Raw genomic sequence first — 25,499 nt, forward strand, 5'->3', positions numbered from 1 at the left:
GTCGCTCCGATCGCCGTCCGCCTGGACGGGAAGAACTTCATGCTGTGGAGGGCCCTCACCCTCCCCAATCTCTCAGGCGCTCGCCTGCATGGTTTCCTCGACGGCTCTACTCCGGCACCGCCGAAGATGGTTACACAGGGCACCGGCGATGCCGCCCGCCCCGTGAGCAACCACGATTTTGAGCACCGGTGGACGCTCGATCGAAGGTTCTCGGTCTCCTCCTTGGATCGATGAACGAAGACATTGCAGCCCAGCCTGATAGGCTGCACCACGGCCGCCGCCGCATGGGCTGCCGTGCATGCCATGTTCGGCGCGCAGAACAGCGCCGGTGTTCGGCATCTCCGGCGCCAGATCCAGGCGCTGAGGAAGGAGGACAAGCCTGCTGCTGAATACATGCAGAAGGTCAAGGGGATGGCGGATGCTATGGCCGCCGCAGGCTCCCCGCTCCGCGATGACGAGATCATCGACTACATGCTGACCGGGCTTGGCAAGGCGTTCAACCCCATCGCCGCCTCGATGAATTTCTCGCCGGTACCGGTTACCCTTCCCGTCTTCTACAACAATGTCCTCAATTTCGAGGCCCTTCAGAAGCAGCAAGAGGAAGATGGGGACTGGACGTCCTCCGCTAATGTTGTCTCACGGCCGGGCTACACCAACAACACCGGCCGTGGCGGCCGTCCTGCAGGTGGTGACTCTGGGCAGGGAGGCCCCGGCTATGGCGGTCAAGGTGGCCAAGGCTATGGCGACCATGGACAGGATCGCTACCGCAATGGCGGTGGCAACGGCGGTGGAAACGGTGGCGGCAATGGTGGCCGCAATGGAGGAGGCGGCAATGGCCGCAACAGGCGCTGGCGCCCTCGTTGTCAAATTTGTAAACAATGGGGGCATGAGGCGGCGGACTGCCGCAAGCGCTACGACACCGACCACCGCGCCGGGAACTGCGCTCGACCTCTTCTAGTGATCCGCCTCCACTGGATTATGGACACGGGGGCTGCGATCACCTAACTAGTGATCTCAATCGCCTCCAAATTCATGAGCGCTATGGCGGGAAGGATCAAGTGCGGGTGGCCAACGGAGCAGGTTTGTCTATCTCCCATATTGGTCACTCTCAGCTAGCCGGTTCACCTTTGCACTTGCGTGATATCCTTCATGTTCCACACATTAGCAAACACCTTCTTTCCGTTTATCGTCTTGTGTGTGATAATAATGTGTTTGTCGAATTTCATAAGTTCTTTTTCCTTGTTAAGGACAAGGCCACGAAGAAAATTCTTCTTCACGGTAGAAGTCATGGCGGCCTCTACCCAATTCCGCTTAGTCGAGCTTCGCCCGCACCACGACGCTAGGCTTCTTCCAGCGTCAAGACCACCTCGTCGCATTGGCATCATCGTCTCGGTCATCCCACCAATAATGTCGTTCAAACCATTGTTAGTCAGAATAATCTAGTGTGTTCTTCCAACACTCAGACTTCTATTTGTGATGCTTGTCAGCGTGCTAAAAGTCGACAATTGCCTTATAATGCTTCCCATCGTGTTTCAACTATGCCTCTTGAATTAATTCATTCGATGTTTGGGGTCCTGCCATTGCATCCTCGGGCGGGTATACATATTATGTTAGCTTTGTCGATGACTACTCCCGTTTACGTTGGATTTATCTCCTCAAGCACAAGTCCGATGTTGAGCAGGTTTTCTATGCCTTCCAGGCGCATGTAGAGCGTCTTCTCGACACTAAGATTAAAGCCATTCAGTCGGATTGGGGTGGTGAGTACCATAAGCTGCACCGATATTTTCAGCGCACCGGCATCTCTCATCGCGTCTCGTGTCCACATACCTCGCAACAGAATGGGGTGGCCGAGCGCAAGCACCGTCACCTAGTGGAAACTGGTCTCGCACTTTTAGCCCATTCATCTCTTCCATTGCGTTTTTGGGATGAGGTGTTCCTCACTGCATGTTATCTCATTAATCGCATGCCCACTCCTGTCTTACAAAAGGACACGCCCATTCATCGCCTTTTTAAGGTCGAGCCAGACTACTCCTTTCTTCGCATATTTGGTTGTGCATGTTGGCCCAGTCTGCGTAAGTATAATGCACATAAGCTCGCGTTTCGTTCCACTATGTGCACCTTCCTTGGGTATAGTCCTATGCATAAGGGGTACAAATGTCTTGATCGCTCCACGGGTCGTATTTACATCTCTCGTGATGTCGTCTTCGATGAATCTGTTTTCCCCTATGCCACCCCAGGTGTCCATGTCGATGTGTCCACTCTCGCCGATCTGATCACGTTTCCTTCCACCGAACCGGCTACTAGTGATCATATGCGGAAATATGACCTGTCTTATTTGTCCACTAATGCACCTGTTCCAGGTAGTGCTTCTCCCATGCAGGTTTTCCCTACCGCACCGGCTGCGGACTCCGCTTCGGCCGATTCGTCGACATCGCCGCTCGACGTGCATGTGCATGTCCCGCTCCCCGAGACGCCTGCCCCGCCTTCACCTGCGTTGCCCTCGCCTGGCTCGCCTCCAGCTGCGCCCTCCGCAGAGCTGACCGCGTCGGCGTCGTCCCAGCCCGTGTCGCCTGCTGTTGAGGGCGCCCCCTCGACCGCGACACCCTCGGCTGAGCCATCCTCCACGGCGCCTACACACGCGATGGTCACTCGTGCACGTGATCATACTCGTCGCCCCAAGCAATATACTGACGGAACCGTCCGCTATGACCCTCGCCGCCATGCCATCTTCGCCACGCCAGTGTCTCACCGTGATGCGTTGCATGATGCGGCCTGGCGGGATGCAATGTCCGAGGAGCTTGCGCTCGCGTCGGACCAAGACCTGGATTTTGGTTCCCCGCCCCGCTGGTGTTAACATTGTCGGCAGCAAATGGATATTCAAAACAAAACGGCGCCCGGATGGTTCCGTCGATAAATACAAGGCCAGGCTTGTCGCGCGTGGTTTCACTCAGCGAGCATGGCATCGACTACGGTGATACCTTCGATCCGGTGGTCAAGCCAGCCACCGTTCGCTTGGTTCTTTCGCTTGCTATCTCTCGCGGCTGGACTCTACGGCAGGTTGATGTGAGCAATGCCTTTCTTCATGGTTTTCTCTCTGAGGATGTCTATATGCAGCAGCCGCCCGGTTTCGAGGATGCGCGTTATCCCTCCTATGTCTGCAAACTTCAGAGATCTTTATATGGACTTAAGCAGTCTCCCCGTGCCTGGTATGCCCGACTTAGTGCTCTCCTTGCCACTCTTGGTTTTGTTGCTTCCAAAGCGGATACATCCCTGTTCACCTTCACTCACCAGGATGTTCAGGTTTATATGCTGGTATATGTGGATGATATCGTGATTGCTGGCTCCACTCCTAGTGTTGTTGACTGTCTCGTTCGGTCTCTCTCTGCCAGTTTTCCCATTAAGGATCTAGGTCCCCTTCACTACTTCCTTGGGCTTGAAGCGGCTCGCACTTCAGGGGGGCTGACATTGACACAACGGAAGTATGCATTGGATCTATTGCACCGTGTGAGCATGGAGAATTGTCGACCCACTTCTACGCCACTGGCCACAGCCGAGCGTCTTGCTCGTGATTCCGGCACTGCTTTGAGTACTGAAGATGCTTTCAGGTATCGCAGTGTAGTTGGCGGCTTGCAGTACTTGACTCTTACTCGTCCGGACATATCCTTTGCTGTCAATAAGGTGTGCCAGTTTCTTTCACAACCCACTGATTCTCATTGGGAGGCCGTCAAGCGCATTCTACGCTATGTTAAGGGCACACTGAGCACTGGACTGAGATTTCGCAAGTCTTCTTCCACCGACATCAACATCTATACCGATGCAGACTGGGCAGGGTGTGTTGATGATCGACGATCCACTGGAGGATTTGCTATATTTGTTGGACCGAACCTTATTTCTTGGAGTTCGAAGAAGCAGCCTACCGTCTCAAGATCTAGTGCCGAGGCAGAGTATAAGGCGCCGGCTAATGGTGCTTGCTGAAGCTATATGGATTGAATCCTTACTTAAGGAGTTGGGAGTCTCTCAGCAGCATATACCCATTTTGTGGTGTGATAATCTAGGGGCTACATACCTGACTGCAAACCCGAGTTTTCCACGCTCGGACTAAGCACATTGAGATCGACTTCCATTTTGTGCGCGAGCGTGTTGCGTCTGGAGATCTTCGAGTCAGGTTTCTCTCTTCCAATGATCAGCTGGCTGATGTGTTTACTAAACCAGCCACTCGACAGATGCTAGACCGTTTTGGACCCAATCTGAATCTTGTACATAGTAGCGGTTCAGATTGAGGGGGTGTGTTAACATAGGTCTAGTATATGTATTCTGTCATGTATTGTACACATGTATTTGTACCTGCTGATCAATATATATATAGAGAGGCGTGAGAGGCTTAAGCCCACGCAAACCCTAAACACGTTTTTCAAATCTCACGGTGTCATGGTGCTGCACCCGGATCTGGAAGTCGATGCCCATTAGAGTCTTCACCGTCAGCTTCATGGTGGCACCTCGGTGGCTCTTCCGGAGCGTCGGACGTCCTTCCTTACCACCCCACCCCACCCGCTGCTCGCGCTGCTAGGGTTTTAGGAGGTCGGCCTTGTGCTTGTTGATGCACGCCTTGGAGGTTCACGGCTCGTCAAGTTCGTAGGTCAGATGCGTTCTTATAACCTGCGGATTTCTGTTAGGGAATCACGCTTACGTTCCTATAATCACGCGCACTTGAAAAATGGAGAATAACGGCATCGACTGGACTGGGGTGCGTTGGACGCAGGCAGCCGTGAGGTTCGTTTACATGCATGGAGCCGATGCGCGTGGCCGTGGGTTGTTTGTTGCAGAAACTGGCGCTCGGGGGCGGCAAGGCCGGGGGAGGAGTTGGTGGAGACGGAGTACTACAAAGACCTCGGCGGCGTCGGCAAGCAGCACCACAACGGTCCGTCTCTGCAATCTTCCTGCTGCCCAGTGTGACCATTTGGTCTCTGAATCATGAGCTGTTAAATTAACTTGGTGCATGTCCTGCATACTGGGACGGGTTCATCAAGATGACAAGCCCACTGGCGCCTCGTTTGAACTCTCCGAAGACCCGGATTCCACAGAGCGCCACGCTTCCTGCAAGGGGAATCCTGCCACCAACGAGTGGTTCCCCGTCGCCAGCTGATGAGCTGACACGGTAGCCGGTAGGGCAGACAGATGATCCTGGTTGTCTGTTCTTTCGCTCTTACGATACAAGTCGGCATTTCTGCACTTCTCATGATCCGTGAACGAGCGATACGATTCTGTTCAAGAACCCTCCTGCCAGGGCCGGTCCATGCTTATATGGGGCCCAGGTGCAAAATGACAGCAAAGGGCCCTTACTCACACAAATTATTAAAACAGTATTTCAAGCTAAAAAAAACTTTACATATCATTAACAAAGTCATATTGAGTACATAGCTTATATCCATGATCTTTCGACTCTAAAAATGACAGCGCGTTCTAATCTTTTTGCTCTAAAAATGACAGCACATACTAATTATTTGTCTGGATCAAGCAGACAAATGATGGTAGTAAGGAACCATATTGATTTCACAAAGGACCATTTTGCTAGGCTTGAAAAGGGAGAACATTATCTTTCTTCTGCAAAGGAATATGTTTGTCAAAATTGATGGTTACATGAAGTGACTTACATCTGTTTCTAGTCCTCGACAATCTGTGGTCCATATCCTGGTACTTGTTATACAAGATTGACATGGCATGGATTATCAGGATAGCTCCTTTCTGAGATTCTACCAACGCTTCTAAATGTTTTCTTTTCTTCCCTTTTTTCACTATCGGGTGAAAGATTTCTAGAACACATATCACCAAATAAGTGATACAAATTGCATAAAACAATCAAGAGAGGGAACATAAGCACCTGACTCGATTCTGATGTAGACTTGATCTATGTAGAATGAACAATAAGACCACACCCCCATGAACAGAATCCCCTTTCTCTTCAGCACTTTGGCACTGACCACCCTCTGTCCTGGATCCATTCAATGCCGCATCCCCATCGCTTTATGTTTTTCCTATGAAGATCTTGACTGCTTGAGTTGAAGAGCTGAATAAGGAAGCTATTTAACAGTGGATTGAAGAGCTGAATAAGTTCACCTGTCTCTAATCTCAATTCCCAAACGCCTATTTCATTGGGAACGAATAGAACCATTGAGAATTGAAGGGGATAAGAGCATCTCCAGTCGCGTCCCACAAACCATCCCCCAAACCGCGCCGGATCGAGCGTTTGGGGGACGTGTTTCGTTCGTGCCGCGTTTGGGGGACGTCGCTCCCCAGCCGCGTCCCCAAACGCCGCCCCCAAACATTTAAAATAATTTTTCTTGGCATTTTTATTTCAATTTCCACAAACTAATACATAATTTGGAACGTGGTTTACACGAAAACACAGTTTGGAACATGGTTTTCCACAAACTAATACATAGTTTGAACCATGGTGGACACAAATATAAAATATTGCAAAGAAACTAAACCTAACTAGGCCGTGCATCGAAGGTTTCGTGTGTTCGCTGCTAAGAAAGAACACTCGAGGGCATACCCAGTCACCTAAACTGGAAAATCCAGCGGGAGGATGGTGCCCTTGTTGGTTCTACCGATGAGGCGAACAGGCAGAAACCTCCGTGCACGTATTCGCTGCGAAGAAACAACACTCATTCGGTCGTCCTCCTCGTCGGTGCTCGTCGTCGTCCCTGTCGACGTGGTAGTCCCGGAGGCAGCGCCTCTCGTCGAAGACCTTGACGCTCATGTCCCTGTTGCCGAAGTAGGAGAACACGAGGATGAAGCCGGCTTGGAGGCTGTGGTGGCGCGCGAACTTCTCCCGGCCGATGTTGAAGTACATCTTGCCGCGCGCGTCGTAGATCGCCTTGACGATCCACCGGCGGTAGCCGCACGAATGCTCCCGCGGATGCATCGTGCGCGGGCGTACGCCGCCGACGTACTCGGCGAAGGAGTCCGGCAGCCTCCGGATGCCGCGCGGGTCGCCCTCGAGGACGTGGACGAACTCGAACGGGACGTCCGGCTCCACGTCCATCTCCGACGATGATGAAGGCGGCGGCATGGAAGGCGACGGCGAGCGTTCAGCTATGCCGCGGCCACGACCACGACCACGACCACGGCCGCGGCCGCGAGGTCCGCCTCTACCAGACATAGCGTCGAGTCTTGTTGAGAGATGGTGGCGGCTAGGGTTTGGGAGAGAGGCGCTAGGGTTTGTGTGTGAGAGGGACGATGAGAGGCGCCCCTTTTATAGGCCGGAGGGAGGCGGAGGAGCGGTGGCGCTCATTAACGCCGGCACGCGGAGCTAGGCGCGACGGGACGCGTCGCTGCGCCCTCTCGCGGAACTCGCACCGTCGGCTGCGCGCCAATAACTTCCGTCGCGAGGTAGGCGACGGTTAGGTTTAAATTAATTGTGCCGGCCGACGGGTCGGCCCCGCCACTCCCCGCCTCGCTTTTCGCTGTGTCCGGCGTCCCCGGTGCGTCCCCTGTGGGACGGGGACGGGCTCGGGGCGCCGAACACCGAATGGGGGCGCGCCGGACAAAAAAGGGCTTTGGGGGACGCGGCTGGAACGCTTTTTTTGTCCGGCGCGCCCCAAATCCCTTTAGGGGACGGTTTGGGGGGACGCGACTGGAGATGCTCTAAGTTTGGGGAGCGATGGAGTTGCGCCGTTGGCCTCCGTTAATGGCTGGTCGAGATCTTGGAAGGCACAGCAGTGGCGATTCCCTTCAAGGAATTCGGGGGAGCGGGAGATGAGTCGTCTTTTTTTTATTTTTGACAGAGAAGATGAGTCGTCTTCTTTTTTTTTGAAATAAGAAGATGAGTCGTCTTGGACTCTTGGTAGAGGAGAAGAGAACGATTGGTTTTTTTTACGAGAGACAGAAGTCGAACGATCGATCGATTGGTGTGCTTCAGCGCGGGTAGTAATTGGGCCTTTTAACATTTTGGAGGCCTAAAATCGAAAATTTCAACAACTGGTAGTAGAACTACTACCTGGGCTGGGGCCCCTAGCTCACAGGGGCCCAGTGCGGGCGCACTTCTTGCCCGGCCTTTGGGCCGGCCCTGCCTCCTGCATCCGCTAGCGGTAACCAGGCAATCGTTTGCTTCTTTCAGGTGTACCAGGCGTGAGGCGTCAGACAAGCCCAACAGAAGCGACAGCTGAGCCGAGGAATGATCTACAGTCATATCAGATATTCAGATGTGTATGATTTCCACTGGAAGAAGCCACTCCGATTAAATTGGACATTCACAAACCAATGACACGTATGCTTGTATTTCATATTCGTTAATGGGATAAAATTCTTGTGAGGTTCCTCTACTTGTAAAGTCTGTGCACCGATCTCGAAAAACCGCTATGTTGTCAAAGTAATTTATGGGAAATAAGGCAGAAGACCCAACCCAGAGACACCCTTTTGGGTGGCGAGAGAACATTTCAGCCCTCCGCGTCGCTCCGAGTGGGCGACGGGAGGGCGGTGAACCCCTAGCGCTCGAACCAGCCTCCCTTCTCCCCTCCCCAGCCGCCCCCGTCCCAGGCAAAGCCCGCGCGATGCCGGCGGCAGCGGAGCGGCTCCTACCCGTGCGTTTGGAGGGGCGTGGGGTCCCCTCATCCGGCGGCGGTGCTCTTCGGTAGATGGAGGTTCCGGCGGCGGCGCGTCTTCTCGGGCGCCGTGGTGGCGATGGCGTGACTTGTTGGCGGTTGGGCGGCACGCGGCGGTGCCCTCCCAGCCCGGATCTGGGCCATGTGGGGCCCATTTGGGGCTGGGCCTCTGCAGAGCAGGGCCGCCTCCGGTGGGCGGGGGGAGGCACCGGAGCGGGGATGGCTGGGGTGGCGGCGTGTGCCCTGCAACATCCCGACAAGGGCTTCACGAGCATGGGCCAGTTGGGTTATTTGTGCTCGGCCGGGCTATGAGGGTCTGGTGTGCCCCTTGCCGGCTTGTTTGGACGGGTATCGCCATTGGCGGTGGAGGCGGTCCCCTCCCGTGTGGCTAGTACCCCGCTGCGGCCCAGTTTCGCCATCCTTCTTGATCCCGCTGGCTTCGGTTCGTGAGCCATGGTAAGACGGCGATGGTGCTTGCAAGGCTGTGGTGGCGTGTTGGTGGGCGGTGAGTTTGGTGGAGCACACTGGAGCGTCCGGGGCGGGGTTGCGAGGGTCAGGAGAAATCCGTTTAAGTCTGGCTGACACCGACGCGATGATGCCTGCAGCGCCACCCTTCCTTCCTGAAGGGCGTTGGGTGAAGCCATCCTCCCTTGTCCCTGCGCGTACTTGGGAAGCCCTAGGACCAGTCCGGATACCAGTGTCGTCATCGTGGTGTCGTCATCGTGGCATTCCTTTTTGAAGGCGTTGCTTGGTACGGACGCATCAGAGTGCTAGGTGCATGGTGTGAATTCTTCGGAGGACGCAACGACTGCGGGACATCTTCGTTTTTGTCAATCCGACCTTTTCGGCATTGTTTCTCTTTTCTTTCTTTAGTGTTTTTCTTTTAAACGTGTTTGCACCATACCGTGTGGTTGTTATATTAACTAGTTAATGTGCCCGTGCGTTGCACCGGGAGAAAAAACCACATCTCAAAGATGAACAAAGTAAGTTATTGTTGGTACAACCGTGTCGTAGAAATCAGCTATCTTCAGCGTGTCCACGTTGTGCTCGCGATCCGGTGCGTGGTGACTACGCCCTAAAGTTCATACATTCATAATGGAACGCACAAAAACCTTTGATTGTTTTTTAGAAAAGTGAATGACTATGCCCTGAAGTCCAAAGATTCATGCATGACATAGTAACATGGGCCAAACCTTGTAAGGATTTAACATGTTTGGGGGAACATTAAAAGAAAAACCTTGTAAGGATTAAACGTGTTTGAGGGAACACTAAAAGAAACTATTTGTGGGCGTTCTGAAGTTGTCTTTTCAAATCATATAATTCTAATTTCTGCTGACACAGGCAGAGCTCCACGAAGAAACCTTTTCAGTAATTTTCCTCTCAAACATGATAAGTCTCTAATCTGCTAGTGCCCAAACCCCAATCTTCAAATCTCATGACTCCACGTGAGGAAAATTGAAGAATTAAAGAAAGCAGGGAGGAGGAGCAGATTTCCAGTTCTGCTTCCGTTTGAGATTCTGTAGCTCCATCTCAAGGCCAGCGTCCGCGCTACCTCTTTTCGTGGACAGTACAAATCAGAGCACAATTGATTAATTTGCCCATGAGATGAACGACATTCTGCGGCAGGAGTGCAGCACAGTAGGTGCAGAAGCAGTCATAGTTGTAGCCATCGTTATGTATCCGTTTGGCCTCGAGAGAGGCTGCCCGTGTCGTCAATCTCCTCTGAAGTTTGGCTGCGGTCATCGGCATCATCAGATTAGGTTCTGCGGGCAGGCGCTATGAGCAACTTGGCGTGAAAGTAGGGCCACGAGGAGAAACTACGCCACATGGGCCATGCCGGCCGGCAGCGCGGCAGCGCCACAGACATGGTCCGTTCACTCCATTGGATGCAGCTCACGACGCGCATGTCGCCCTTGGTTGACTCTGCTCGCCGCCGAGCTACGAGGCACCGCAGATGGCCAAGTCCAGCGTGATCCGCGGATGCAGTTTCCGGAGGCCGGGTCCAGTGTGATCCACCCAGTACGGCATGCCATCCACCACATGATCCCCTGTATCATCTCTATCCCAACCATGCTGCGGCTCGACCTTGGTTGACTCTGCTCGCCGCCTGCTGCGCTGGCTCGCCGCCGGCTCCTACACACGAACCCGTCGATGGAGCAAGACAATTAGCCACCTCTAGCTCTTCCTAAGAAGCTCTGCCCGATGTGCGTCTCACCTTAAAGCACCCGGCGCCATTAGTTCGCGAGGAGCAGTGCGCGACAGGCGAAGGAAGAACAAACCAGGGGGCAGGAGCCATCGGCGCTCGTGAGTCGTGAGCTCGGTGTCATGAGCTGTTAAATTAACTTGGTGCATGTCCTGCATACTGGGACGGGCTTCATCAAGATGACAAGCCCACTGGCGCCTCGTTTGAACTCTCCGAAGACCCGGATTCCACAGAGCGCCACGCCTCCTGCAAGGGGAATCCTGCCACCAACGAGTGGTTCCCGTCGCCAGCTGACACGGTAGCCGGTACGGCAGACAGATGATCCTGGTTGTCTGTTCTTTCGCTCTTACGATACAAGTCGGCATTTCTGCACTTCTCATGATCCGCGAACGAGCGATACGATTCTGTTCAAGAACCTCCTGCATCCGTTAGCGGTAACCAGGCAATCGTTTGCTTCTTTCAGGTGTACCAGGCGTGAGGCGTCAGACAAGCCCAACAGAAGCGACAGCTGAGCCGAGGAATGATCTACAGTCATATCAGATATTCAGATGTGTATGATTTCCACTGGAAGAAGCCACTCCGCTTAAATTGGCCATTCACAAACCAAATGACAAGTATGCTTGTATTTACTATTCGTTAATGGGATAAAATTCTTGCGAGGTTCTTCTACTTGTAAAGTCTGTGCACCGATCTCGAAAAACCGCTATGTTGTCAAAGTAATTTATGGGAAATAAGGCAGAAGACCCAACCCAGAGACACCCTTTCGGGTGGCGAGAGAACGGGAGGGCGGTGAAACCCTAGCGAACCAGCCTCCCTTCTCCCCTCCCCGGCCGCCCCCGTTGGTACAGTCCGCCAGGCAAAGCCCGCGCGATGCCGGCGGCGGCGGAGCGGCTCCTACCCGTGCGTTTGGAGGGGCGTGGGGTCCCCTCATCCAGCGGCGGTGCTCTTCGGTAGGTGGAGGTTTCGGCGGCGGTGCTCTTCGGTAGGTGGAGGTTCCGACGGCGGCGCGTCTTCTCGAGCAGCGTGGTAGCGATGGCGTAGCTTGTTGGCGGCGGTGCCCTACCAGCCCGGATCTGGGCCCTGTGGGCCCCATTTGGGACTGGGCCTCGGCAGAGCAGGGCTACCTCCGGTGGGCGGGGGAGGCGCTGGAGCGGGGATGGCTGGGGTGGCGGCGCGTGCCCTGCAACATCCCGACAAGGGCTTCACGAGCATGGGCCAGTTGGGTCGTTTGTGCTCGGTCAGGCCATGAGGGTCTGGTGTGCCCCTTTCCGGCTTGTTTGGACGGGTATCGCCATTGGCGGTGGAGGTGGTCCCCTCCCGTGTGGCTAGTACCCCGCTGCTCCTCAATTTCGCCATCCTTCTTGGTCCCGCTGGCTTCGGTTCGTTAGCCATGGTAAGACGGCGATGGTGTTTGCAAGGTCATCGTGGCACGTTGGTGGGTGGTGAGTTTGGTGGAGCACATTGGAGCGTCCGGGGCGGGGTTGCGAGGGTCAGGAGAAATTCTTGTCGGTCTGGCCGACACTGACGCGATGACGCCCGTAGGCGCCACCCTTCCTTCTTGAAGAGCGTTGGGTGAAGCCATCCTCCCTTATCCCTGCGCGTACTTGGGAAAGCCCTAGGACCAATCCGTGCAGCATTGTCATCATCGTGGCATTCCTTTTAAGATTTTGCTTGGTACGCGACGTATCAGAGTGCTAGGAGCGTGGTGGAAATTCTCTGAAGGACACAACAATTGCGGGACATCTTCGTTTTTGTCAATCCGACCTTTTCAACATTGTTTCTCTTTTCTTTCTTTTATATTTTCTTTTATACGTGTTTGTACTGATGCACCAGCAGTTGTACCGTGTGGTTGCTATATTAATATAGCAGGCTTGAGAAGAAGGAAATAAGGCAGAGACTGCTGCATCATGGTCCAATTTGTGTACCACTGACTCCAAGCCAAACAGGTGATGAACAATAAGATCAGGGCATTCACAAATTGCGAAGACACATGGTATTCTCCGTGCGTGGAAATACTCGGCTAGTACGGTAGACACACATCAAATAAGAACTTAATTAGCACCTGCAAGTGCACGGGGAGGAAAATTGACTTATTGATGGTACCACGAGACGCAAAGAGACGGGGAATTTGAGACGGATCAGTCACTCCTGGTGAACGGCGGCGTCGCTCCGGGGCCGGATGCGGAGGCGGGCGAGCTCGGCGTCGATGCGGCCGGTGAGGATGAGGGCGAACATGCGGTAGTCGCAGAGCAAGGACCAGACGGGGTGGCCGAACGTGGCCGGCCGGTTGCCCTCCACGAAGAAGTGGCTGTACCACGCCATGCCGTACCCGAGCACGGGGCACGCCACCAGGAGCGCGGCGCGGCCCGTGGCGGCCGCGAGGAGCGCGCAGACGAGCGAGGCCAGCGTGCCGGCGAAGTGCCAGCGCCGCGTCGCCGGCTTCGAGTGCTGGCCCAGGTAGAAGCCCCAGAAGTCCTCCATGCTCCCGAACTCCCGAGGCTCCACGGCGCCGCTGCTCCTCTTCCCCATCGCCCGCCTAGCTGCTTGCTTTCTGTTGCGAATTGCGATGTGTTGGTGAAATGGTGACCGCTCTGTTGCGAATTGCGATGTGTTGGTGAAATGGTGACCGCTGAGAGAGACGTGTACCTGTACGCACTTTATTTGCTAGCGACGAATAGATTTTGTGATAAAAAACAATGGAACAAGTCATGACGATCGGTAAATCTGATGCAGTATAGAGTTGAAAACACAATTTAGGGCGCGTGAAGACGGACTGGCGACGTGTCCAACCAGATGGATGACTGGATTAAACGTTTCATGCGACACTGACAAATCACTGTTTTTTCAATAAAATAAATATATTGATATCTCGAAGACACCAATTACACACAACCTCTGCACACACCGACAAATCACCATAGCTATGCACTTCAACGTATAGACAAAGGAGCTCCGTTAAGAAAAGAAAAAAAAATGCAAAGAGAGTAATACAATGTATGCCGGTCACTTCGCTATGGTATATTCTCATGTATCCTTGTTCCACCAGAATACAAAATGTTACACAAATCGATACAACACTACTACTTACTACTGAATCACACGTTTCACACCATACACAAGGCCACAAGAATCGTGGGGAAACTCAGCCGCTACAGTTTACCACAGCCTCTTCACAGCTAATAGTTCTACAATTACAATGGGATATATTGCACAACGGATGGGGCGACTGAAGAAGGGGGTAATGGGTATAACTGGTGGAGCAGATCGGAGGAGATGAAAGGTTAAAACCCTCATCCAGATGCTTATCCACAGATAAACAATGAATTGAATGACCTGGCAGTATGAAAAGCAAACAAAACTGCACCATAGAACTATCAAGGTGATTGGATATGCCCTTCCACAAGGCTGTGTGCCTGTAAACTGTTAGCAGCTCCAGTACGCACATCATAAAAAGCTTTTCTGTGTGCCACTCTTAGGTCTATTTACTCCAGCCAGCTCTTCAGAGTAGTATGTCACAAAGGTTCATTGCTATCACGAGCTCACATACAAAACAGGCACCAGACCTGCTATCTTCCCATCCCTTCCAGCTCTCTTTTTCTTTACCTAAGCAAATAGCAGCAGTTGCCCTATTAGAAATGTTTCATTTGCAGCCAGGGAACAGGTAAAATAAATGGCGAGAGGTCATAAAAACTTACGTAGTACCAACCATCAACCTCATATTCGATATCGACATCTTCACCAGAGTTCAAACTCAACTGAAAACAGTTACATAAATGATGTGTTATTTTGTTTGCATTCCAAGACAAGAAAAGACAACTTGATTATTTTAAGATTCTCTTCAAAAAAGACACTTTGATTATTTGACATTCGCTTGAAGTTCCGTCTTTATTGCAAAAAGATAGAAAATTGATAGAGTATTTTTCACCAACTAAAATGTATAACCAGTAGTAAATGAACACCAACTACTTTTGCTTCAGGAAGTAAATAACTATCCATCAATAGAAGATAAGTGTTCTTCTAAAAAACAATACCCCATCAAACTTGGAAAGGATGCATTGGACTTCACAAAGATAAGATGTAGCCAGGAATTACAGCCTTCTTACCTCATCATCGCCACCTGCTGTGAAGTCATACAGTGCTTTCCCAGATTGAGGATTCCCGGAACTGGAACTCTTCTCGGTATCCTCGTGTGATCCAGAACTTCGGCTCCCACGCCCAGCAAGGGGGTTGTCAAACGACTCACGCTTCTGTAGGACAGATGTTGAATATGATGGTGGTTCTTCACGTATCTGAAATAAAACCAAAATGGATATCAGGAACAGTGTTTTTAATACAGATACCATGTGAAATCACAGGGTAGAAGTGCCAATCTAAAATACTACACCAACACAGCTATAACTACTATCCGATGGCATACTTTCCTTACAGAAAAATAGGAAAAGAATATATTTTAATATTCATATGTTAAAAGTTCGATTATAACTAAATATGACGTGATTTTATTGTAACTCATCTGATCTAGTATTAGTTTAAGCTGGCTATAAATTTTATGAGCCTGTTCCAAGGATGAACCCCGGAGTTTGTATCCGTTCAACAGTAACTGGCTGGGTAACGAAGATTCATCTTGGTCAGTGGTGAGACGCCCAATAGCATCCTAAGTTCCTAACAGTTAAAATGGAATGAGAAGATTGGAAACTATATACGGTGAAGATAATAAATGGTGTGGTTTCCTGTATTCCTCTGGCGCCTGGGATTTCAGGAATAAATGGTGTTTCAAACCCATAGCGCATCTGCTGCAGCAGGGCTCGTGTTGCAACTTATCCCGGTAGCCCACTCTAAATTTTATCAAAAAATTCTGAAAAATGTTGATGCATCCCATCTATCTATCATTTTACAAAATTTAAAATTTAAATTCAAAACACAGACAGAGAGACAAGTGTTGATCAAATTCACAACCCAAATTTAATTAGGTACTATTCATGTGGGATTTTACTTTTCTTTTTGTTTCTCATGCAGTATCCAAATTAAGATTTGCAATTTGTGTCATAGTACATACTAGATGCTATGCATATGTCCTCACTTTTTCCCCGATATTTCAAAACTTTAAGAAGGCAACAGGGGTTGGGTGCGGCGATGCACCACAAGCCCCGATGAACGAGATACATTCTGGTTTCAAACCTTAGGTGGTGCAGATCATATCTTATGCAATGCCCATACCAGCAAATACCAGTATTTATGAAATTAGTTTGTCAAAGTTGCATGGTGCTTATTCTTAAGAAAAGTATGGTCTTATGACAAATATGATACCTGCATTGTAAGATCCAATAACAGAAACTGTATCAAAAAATATAGCAATTATACAATGAATGAATCAAAATACCGTTTGTTGCGAAGCCCCATAACTCGGTGGTTTTGAACTAAACAAGGACGGATAGTTCATGCCACCAAAATGGGACGATATGGATGTCTCCACAGAACCAGTTGACTCAGGTGAGGACCCACCAGAAGACCTCCCATCATCTTCCTGAAACATATAAAAGAATGGGTAATTTATCTATAAAATTTTAAATAAGTATTTTGAGTCAAGTAGTTTAAGCAAATATTGTAACACTTGCATCCACCTCATATGTTTCAAGAATTGTCTTGGCCCACATATCATCATAACCGACTGACGGCCTAGAATTCATGTACTCCTCCTCATCATCCACATCAGGAGCATCAGTTCCAGCACCAGCAAGGAAGTCCTTTACCTATCATACAATAAAAGAAGAAAGAAGCCAATAGATGAAAAAATCTCAAATTCAGCACAACCAGCGAGGAAAAGGAGAACTGTTGCGGAAACGATTAAGCAACTAAGCTATCTGCCACCGATAACAGCAGGCAGCTTTCTAAGCTGAACTGATAGGTATCAGGAAATCTGGGGAATCAGCATCAGAACAAATTAAAGATTCTTACTTTGTCCACAGCTGGGGCATTGTTTGCCCAATCATCATCTTCCAAACCTGCTGCCCAGGCCATGGCTAAATCAGGGTCAATTCCAGACTGCATAGTGCTGGTCTCTTTATGTACTTCTTTGGACTCATACATGAGGTCAGATATTCCGGTTGCAACAGCAGGGTCACTTAGACCGACAGATGCACTGATGTTATGCCGATTGCGGTAGATCTCAATGAGCTTGGCACTGTACAAAATACTCAATATTAATAATTACAATACTGCAAGCAATCAAAAACGGAAAAGATGCTGGCCATTTACACTCAACCTTTTCTCTCTGTAGAGAAATAGCTAGTGTTAACTTATGGGATGCTACAACATTTCTCTTGTGATAAAAATATGATAGTCAAGTAGATTACATGAACTGCGTAAGCCAGAAAAAATAACACTTCACCTAAACCCTAAGCAGCTCCAATGAATAATTACAGCTTATTTAACAAGTATTCAAGCTTTTTCTAAATATTATATCTTCCATGGTAAAAGACATTTTAAAATATAGGCAATTAGAATACACATTTAGAAATTAGCAGTAGGTGCGGACCAGAAAGCTTAAGCTGATGGCTACCTAGCATAAAATATCTGATTTACGTTATAGGGCCGTGATCACTATAAAACATCATAGCATGTGAGTCTTCTCAGTATCACGAGAACGACACCAGTTATATGAAATCCCAAGTTGGTTGAAACAAAAGGTTAAGAGTAAAGGAAAATTGCTAAAGGTTAAGGAAAAAAAAAGTTCCCTATGGTATAACAGTGGAACCTGTAGACAGCTTGGACCATAACCCGCAGGTGATGATCCAAAACTAGACTTAATTTTATGCAATATATGGAGCAAATGGTCCAGATAGCCCAAGATAATACAGTCCAAACCCATTTTATGGGATTGCCCATGGCTCCAGACAACACTCACGATGATGAGGGCCATGAAATTTTACAGCTTTACTTCATAAATGATTTCCACAATGAAGTAACCTTTCGTGTCAGGAGCAACTTAACTACGAGGAGATTAGAATACCAAATATCACAGATACATACCTGGTAGGACCTAAAGGCAAGTATTTAATCCTTGGAACAAAACAGAATAAACAAACAAAATCAAGAAGCCTCTCATGGGTTTCATAAAGTTTCTTCAGTTCATCATCACTCCATTCTTGTTTGCTATTATCATGCTGACGGATGTCCCTGCAAAAATCCATACAAAGCAATCATTTCAAAACTATTATAGAACAGGCAAGAGGAATTTTGTGGACAACGTACCTAGCAAGCTCATCTTGAGCTCTATACATTTCATCCAAGACCTTCAGCATTGGGCTTATCAAAGATCCAAGACCAGTACCACTAGCACCTTGGTTTTCCCCATTACTTAGCTGCAATTCTGAAAAGTTTGACTGCACACCGCCCAGACTCAAAGCGTGGAGAAACTCATATATCTGCAGTCTATATGGTTCACCAGACCTTATAGCAATGGTGGTCAGGGCCTGAGCAGCAGCAATACGGATCTACAGAAGTAAACAATAGGGTAAGGAAAAAACGGAAAGCACGTATAAGAAGATGCAGTATCATCTCAGTCTCCCCCCACAACATTGTCAAGTTAAAAATACGAAAGTATCATTTTATTAGGTGCATACCTCCCAGCTGCCACTAAATGCACATCTTTGGAGCCGTGTTAGCGCGCTAGCAAGTGTAGGATTACGGGAGCTTGCTGCAGCAACCATTTTATCAGCATCAAGCATCATTAGAGCAGTGCCAGGAGGTGTTGCAGATTCCCATGCATACTCAGATGCAGCATAGTTTGCATTTTCTCCCAGAAACCAAACCTGTTGAACAAATTGAAGGGCCAAAGCATCAGCACATTTTGATTTCATGATCAATGAACTAATTAACCAAGTTAAAGTTTTGCTCACAGCAGCTTGAACTAATCTTTGCAGTGCCATTGCAGATTTTGGATCCGAGGCAGAAACCATATCAACAGACGTGAGTACAGACATTGAACCAGGCTGAGGTGGTGGCAGATCAAGGACTATTGTCACAGCTTCCAAAGCTGTATGTTTTCCATCTGGTCCTGCTCCTACAAGGCATGTCTGGAAAGACAAAAATTGTTATTTGTTGTGGAAGTTACTATTGCCTATACAAAACAGGACATGCAAACCATTGCATAACAGTATAACACCAACATGCTGTAAAAAGCCAAGGGCTATATGCTAAATTAGCTGCAGCTTTGCATAGGACTACAAATGGTTGGGTCACCTATTCGGAAGAACAATGGAAAATACTTTATGAAAAAATGGCTACCTTCCATAACAGTTGTAGAACATCAGCATCAATCTTTCCAGGAACTTTCGTAGCGAAAATTCTAGCAATCTCAAGCAGAGTCACAGCCATATCAGGGGTTGCCTATCATGTGAAAACAAACCAGAATACGGTTAAATCAAGTAAATGAGAACATATTACTGGTAGTCAAAATAATAGCAGTAAATGCACACATCATAATCATAGAACACATAAACAAGGGGGTCAAACGAAGATAGTTCAAACATTAACTAGTTGCAACAATAAAATCTTGTATTAAAGAAGGCAAAGAAAAGCCCTGTAAAAGTTTCATAGCATTTTTTAACAATGTTATTTTAAATAACAAAAACCTTGGAAACTAGGCGAACATAGAGAACAGATAAATGTTGCTTCCAGTTTCAGACAGATTTCAGGTACACGGCTGATAATAAGCCATCAAGATGGGGAAGAAGAGCAACTTCACACAGGAAAAAAAAAAAAAGACAGTGTGTATACTATTAGCAGTGAAAGGGGGCACAATACCTTGAACCTGGCATGTAGGGTTAGCAGGACATCATTCAGGAGAGAAGAAGGCCAGGCTGGGTCAGACAGCTCACACGCAATGATAGATTTCAATTCATCAAGAGACTCGTGTGGATTTTGCATCCATATCAAAGCTTTGACGACCATCGCTCGAACATATACACACTCGCATGCTACAGTTGTCCGCACTACTTCCATTAGTGATGCTAGTAATCCTGCTACTGTATCCAATCCACCATGTCCGTTGGATAGTGGTTTAGCTTTCCGGGTAGCTACACCATGCACATGCAGAGTTAGATGATTTTATTAGAAAGTGAAACTAATATAAAACATGAGACAGGTAGTCTGATGCCTAACAAAAAATAGGGGTGGGAGGTTAAGGTAGCTCAGTAGTGAACTTTTAAGCATGCCTCAATACACTCAGATTCATGCAAGAGATATTGCACTCTCTAACTGAAAGAGGTGCATATTTACATAATATTTGCTAACTTCATAGTTGTCCAGTAAAGTCAATCCAGAACAAATTGACAGAAGCAATAGGTAATTAGGTATGATTTAAATCAACGTAAAGCGCCTATGGTTTTCGTAATATGTAGTCGAATAACTCAAAGCTATGATAACATCCTAGTACCTTCAGGTTGCGAGTTCTCATTAAGATCAGAATCAAGAGAATCAGCATTGTCTGAATAAGCTTGAAGATTGGCTCCCTCATCATAAGCACCCAAAGCATAGGCAGCTGCTCTACTTTTACCCATTTCCTGGACTACTCTTGCGGCAGCATGAAGAACAGGGCGGGAAAAGCTACGGAAAGAGCTCTCCAGTCTGACAGAACAAGAAATAGATAGTAAGCATCCAAGAACCAGCATACAGGGCAATGGAGCGATCAGACACTTGAACAATCACAAGATATATGACAAACCTTCTCATTACAAGTTTGATGAGGGGTTGAGGACGCCTTGCTTTCGAAGATTTTTCACTGGCTTTTGACAGAATACCCTTTGATGCTACAGAAGGGGCCTCAGGCAATTTGAGAATTTCTCTAGTTAACCGAATCCATCCGCCAGCTCTGTCCTCAGTGCTGCAAGACGTGATAATTGATAATTAACTACACAACATATAACTCCATCTGAGGTAAAGAAGCACAATAAATAAAAGGATAACTTGATGAACATCATTGCCACCTTTCTGTGTTGTCAACTTTTCCCAGAACACAGAGTATAGCCTCAAAACAGACTCTGTCACTTGGATCCAAAAGAAGTTGATAAAGGAGAGAACTGTACTGTGACTTTATATCAGGCCTCTCTGTGTAAATATTTGGTCAGATCGACAATTCAATGCATGCCCTCTGGAATTGCAGAGTGCTCATCTTGATTCATGCACAGATACAAGAACAAACTGCACTTACCATCCAGTACACGAGCCCTAGATATTGAATGGCACAACTTTGCAAGGTACACTCTTGCAAGAACATCATGCAAATGAAGGATGTCCTGAAGAGCTCCTGTTTCATTTTGACACATCACACAACAAATGAGTGCATCGAAGTGTAAAGAAGAAAATCCCCGTATCATTGATGTTGGCAAAACAGGAAGCAAGTGTTTATAGACAAAGGTGGGTAGCTGGGCACTGCCATTCAGGGGGAACGGGGAACAAAATATGATAACAAAAGTTGACGCTTATTCCAAGTCAGGTAACCCATAACCCACAGGTTACTAGTTTTTGGTTACTACTTATATACTGTTCATGTGGCAGCAAGTAAGTATACTTGGATATGGATATATGATTGGTCTTAAAATATATGCAGTTATTGACAAAATACGACGCCTATCACAATATGTGTTTTGAATACAGAAGGAGTATCGAGAAATATTCCGCAAAAAAGGTGGAAAAGGTTGTGGAAACTTGATTCCTCAAACTCAAATTAATTCGAACTATTACTGCGAGTCTAGAATCATATGTCAGACACAAAGAAGTTCTCAATTACTCCCTCCGTTCCTTAATTCTTGTCGCAAATTCGGATGTATCTATTGACAAAATATGTCTAGATACATCCAAATTTGCGACAAGAAGTATGAACGGAGGGAGTATTAGATAAGCTGAAAGCCCTAAAGTATTTTTGTTCAAACGATAATGAAAAACTCAACTAAAAAAAGATAAGGATAACGAAATATACCACCAGACTGTGCGTTTTTGCCTGCAAAACATCAAGTAATACATGATGGTGAGAAACTAAAGAAATAACATGGAACCAGATGTGTGAAATTGAAAAAATATGTAAATATTAACTGGAATTTACATTTGACATTTCTAGCATTGCCCAGTTTCTAGAGCATAAAAGATCAACATCATTCTACATCATAATAAACTACACTTAACAGACTAAAAACGGAAATTCTGAACGATTAATAGCAGCAGAAACTGACCCAACGCCATTGCAACAGAGTATGGATCTCTAACAGCAATTTCCGATATAATTGACAAGGCATGCCTTACTGCAACTGGGTCAGAAAATTCAATCCTGCAGTTGTATGAAGCCAGATGAGAACACAATGACAGTTATGCAGGAGCATGCTCCTATTTCCTACTATTGGTAAATGACGCTACATAGTGTCACATTTGCAAATTTATTGTAGAAGAAGACAGTTCACTAAGACAGACAACAAGTTGACTGTTCATTTTGACACAAATATTAACAAGATAACAAATCAATAGAGTAATTCAACAGAATATAAGAAATAGATAAAAGCCAGTTAGTGCATCACTACATGGGTCATGGTTTATTCTATGTTTTGCACAAAGAGATACTATTGCAACCATAGAACAATGCTCCAAATCGCAGAATCTATTTATTTACATGTGATAACAACCCTTGGAAATTGGTGAAATAAACATAGGTGCAAAATAGATTATAAGATGGAGAATAAGCTAATTTTAGCATTCTAAAGACAATAAGGTTATACTGACCCTTGGACAGCTCGGTGCAGAAATGCTGGATTGCCAAGATCAAGTGGCAGTCTTCTCAGAGCACTTAGAGAAGCGTATTGCAAGTTACTCCGTAAAATAGACTGCAGAGTTAATTAAAATTAGAAAAAAACATAAGGATAGCTCGCAGTCGTAATAAATGAGAATCTAAAAAAAATTGAATTCATGCAATCATTTTCATTGTTACTACTACCTCCGTTTCAAGGAATAAGGCGCCCTCGTTTTACGTGTTTTTTGTTTGACCAAGAATTACTTCAAATAGATAAACATTGTTTGTATGAAATTAGTATCATTGAAAAGTTCTTTTCAAAAGGAATCTAACGATACTAATTACATATAATATAATCAAGATTTTGTTGCTCAATTTTTATGGTCAAAGTTCGTCTTGAAATACGAGTACGCCCTATTCCTTGAAACGGAGGTAGTATATACTTATATAAGGTAGAAAAGCTGTCAGATGAGGTATAATGTACCAATAACTGTAATTTAAGGTTTTAATGTATCAGATATACCCATACGTCTCAGGAAAAGAGTTGAGTGTTATAACCACACTAAAAGCACTTTGCAGTACATAAATTAAATGCACACTCTTGTATCTAAATAGTACCTCCTTATCACCACCTTGCTTGGTAAATATACCTTTCTTTCGTTTCTGTTTAGAATCTGCCACCTGAAAGTATCCAGAATAATATCATGAACACAGCACCGTAAAACTTTCTAGCCAGAAACCAGGGATACTGGTAAGGAGCTCAAAGAAGTATAAGCTTGAGAATGAGGGACTGTATGACATACCTTTTCCAAAATGCCAAACACAATCTCACTAAGCTTTTCCAACATCTCAGAACTGCTTGTGGAAGAGGATGTTAGGGCCTTCAGAGCCGCAAGTCTCCGCGCGTGAACTTCAAATACCAGCATCCATAATTATTAATTGAGCATACACAACTTGAAGAAGGCAAGAGACTGAAAACATTTGGTTAACATAAGACTTTCTTGTTCTTTTGCTGACCCTAACATGAATATATTTAAAATGCGTATTTTCTCATAAACAAGATGGTCAGCTGTCAGCATGCCTAGTTTCAACCTTCAACTAAGACATTTCAGAACATGTAAAAAAAACTATGACATTTCAGAAACTTGCTTGGTCGTATGGTGTCATTTTTAGTAAGGACGAAATGATTGCCAGGAATAAAATTGTCACTATGCCTCTCCAAAATACCTCCAAGAGGAGACCAGTTTCCAAAAAGGTGGGGTCATAAGTTTAACGTTGTGAAAAGAATAAGCATGACTGATTTTGATGCAATCAGGGAGCATCAGCAACAAAATATTTAGGTGTTCTATAATCAGTGGCCAAAAGCTGTACCAGGACACAGATTTTTGCATGATACGATGTGATGTACACTGAGGTGATAGTATAGAACCTACATTCAACATCATCGCTGGTGGATTCTGCTGAAAGCTGATTAACTATTCTGGGCACGACATCTGCTCTAGTCACTCCTCCGACGACATCAATGTCGGCAAGAGCATCCCAATTTGGCGTGGGTATGCCACCGGCAGCACTTGAACCCTGGGAGCCATTATCTGACAAAATTCGGGCAAGATAGTAGTATACGTAGCGCAGAACATTTTTGTCCTCGCATTGCTGGTGGAGCTGTAAAAACAGAAATTAACTCGATGTAAGAGAAAAAAAGATGGCTATATTATGCTAATGTTAACATAGAGTTGGATGTACGTGCAATTTAAGTTACAACATAGAACACGTGTTTAAGTAGCATAGCTGAATTTTCTGGGAGTTGGGCTCATTTCCATTTGTAAAAATTAAAATGGATGTCTATACGGAAGCATAGCTAGAGCAAGAGCAGTATCAGATGGGATGCTTACCATGAGAAGAGATGGAGCCACCGAAGGATCCACGGAATTGTACACCGCGAGCTTGGGGAACACGCTGTTCACGAGCTGCCTCTGGGAACTTTTCTGTGAAAGGGTATGGCACGAGAGAGCAGCTAGCTAAGGGCAACAGATCCAAGCTCACATCACGCAATTCGAAGCAACCGAGGCAGCACAACGAACCTGGTCGCACGTGGCTGCAAGCTCGTGGATGCTCCGCGCCAGCTGCGAGTACGAGACGGGCTGCAGGAGGGGGAGAGAGAATGCAGCGTGAGACTGGAAACAGAGTAGAGAAGAAATGAGGGAGGCGGCGGTGCAGTAGGGGACGAGCCTTCTTCTTCCTGTTGCGCTGGGGGAGGTTCTTGACGGGGTTGAAGGCCTTGGCTGCTGAGATGGTGTCGCTCTGGATCTGCATCAGGGTGGCCCTCTTCGACTTGCGATCCGCCGGGGCGGGCGCCGGCGCCGGCGCCGGCGCGGACCTCCCCGATGAGCCGCCCGAGGACGGCTGCTGCGAGGACGCACCGGCGGCCGAGGGCGGCGCTGGATCCGAGGTGATGAGATCCATCAGCGTGGAGCCGGAGCCGGAAGACATGGCCGCGGGCGTGGTGGGCTCGCGGCCGTGCGGTAGTGAGATCTCCGGCGAGCAGTGCGGCCGGGGTGGGGAGCAATTGGAACGGTGAAGTGCTGCGATGCGATGGATCCAACCGCCAGTTTGGATTTGGTGGGTGGTGTGTGATGCTGTAGCTGGCTCTGGCTGGGCTGCTCCAACCGGACCGGTCTTGCGAACGACCGACGAGGGGTTCTTTGCTTTTCTCTTTTTTTCAAATAAATAAACTACCGAAAGATATATATAAATAACCAGATTTTCTATTAATATAAAGCCAGAATAGCCAAAAGATACGCGAGCACTGTTTAACAGCTTCCAACATAACGCACAACCTAAACACACAAAATGTAAGAAAAAGACACAGTTTTTTTTTTTTTTTTTTTTGAAACTAAAAGACACAGCTTAAAGAAGA

At 47.6% G+C, this 25,499-nt stretch overlaps 2 protein-coding genes across 2 annotated transcripts; both read right to left on the minus strand.

The window, feature by feature from the left end:
* Positions 1-12,817: 12,817 nt before the first annotated feature.
* Positions 12,818-13,335, minus strand: LOC124697936. Its single transcript, XM_047230460.1, has one exon. It carries the CDS (start codon positions 13,333-13,335, stop codon positions 12,949-12,951), a length of 387 nt encoding a protein of 128 aa, XP_047086416.1. The 3' UTR covers positions 12,818-12,948.
* A 456-nt stretch (positions 13,336-13,791) lies between these two features.
* Positions 13,792-25,158, minus strand: LOC124702046. The gene is made up of 25 exons (XM_047234144.1): positions 24,812-25,158; positions 24,664-24,723; positions 24,475-24,567; positions 24,016-24,244; positions 23,386-23,492; positions 23,201-23,263; positions 22,576-22,676; positions 22,035-22,129; positions 21,785-21,805; positions 21,017-21,112; positions 20,793-20,913; positions 20,531-20,689; positions 20,243-20,433; positions 19,612-19,883; positions 19,093-19,194; positions 18,705-18,881; positions 18,429-18,617; positions 18,058-18,299; positions 17,836-17,982; positions 16,762-16,987; positions 16,428-16,556; positions 16,187-16,330; positions 14,910-15,095; positions 14,502-14,561; positions 13,792-14,409 (listed from the first exon to the last, which is right to left on the minus strand). The coding sequence occupies exons 1-25, from the start codon at positions 25,070-25,072 to the stop codon at positions 14,338-14,340; spliced, it is 3,543 nt and encodes a 1,180-aa protein (XP_047090100.1). The 5' UTR covers positions 25,073-25,158; the 3' UTR covers positions 13,792-14,337.
* Between the last annotated feature and the right edge of the window lie 341 nt (positions 25,159-25,499).

This window comes from Lolium rigidum, chromosome 3, assembly GCF_022539505.1.
Source record: "Lolium rigidum isolate FL_2022 chromosome 3, APGP_CSIRO_Lrig_0.1, whole genome shotgun sequence".
NCBI lineage: Eukaryota > Viridiplantae > Streptophyta > Magnoliopsida > Poales > Poaceae > Lolium > Lolium rigidum.

Coding starts and splice junctions, on each gene's coding strand:
- LOC124702046 (XM_047234144.1), bottom strand. CDS start 25,072: ATGTCTTCCGGCTCCGGCTCCACGCTGATGGATCTCATCACCTCGGAT. Junction 18,618..18,704: donor AAAGATTAGTTCAAGCTGCT/GTGAGCAAAACT, acceptor TTTGTTCAACAG/GTTTGGTTTCTGGGAGAAAA. Junction 18,300..18,428: donor CATTTAGTGGCAGCTGGGAG/GTATGCACCTAA, acceptor TTACTTCTGTAG/ATCCGTATTGCTGCTGCTCA.
- LOC124697936 (XM_047230460.1), bottom strand. CDS start 13,335: ATGGGGAAGAGGAGCAGCGGCGCCGTGGAGCCTCGGGAGTTCGGGAGC.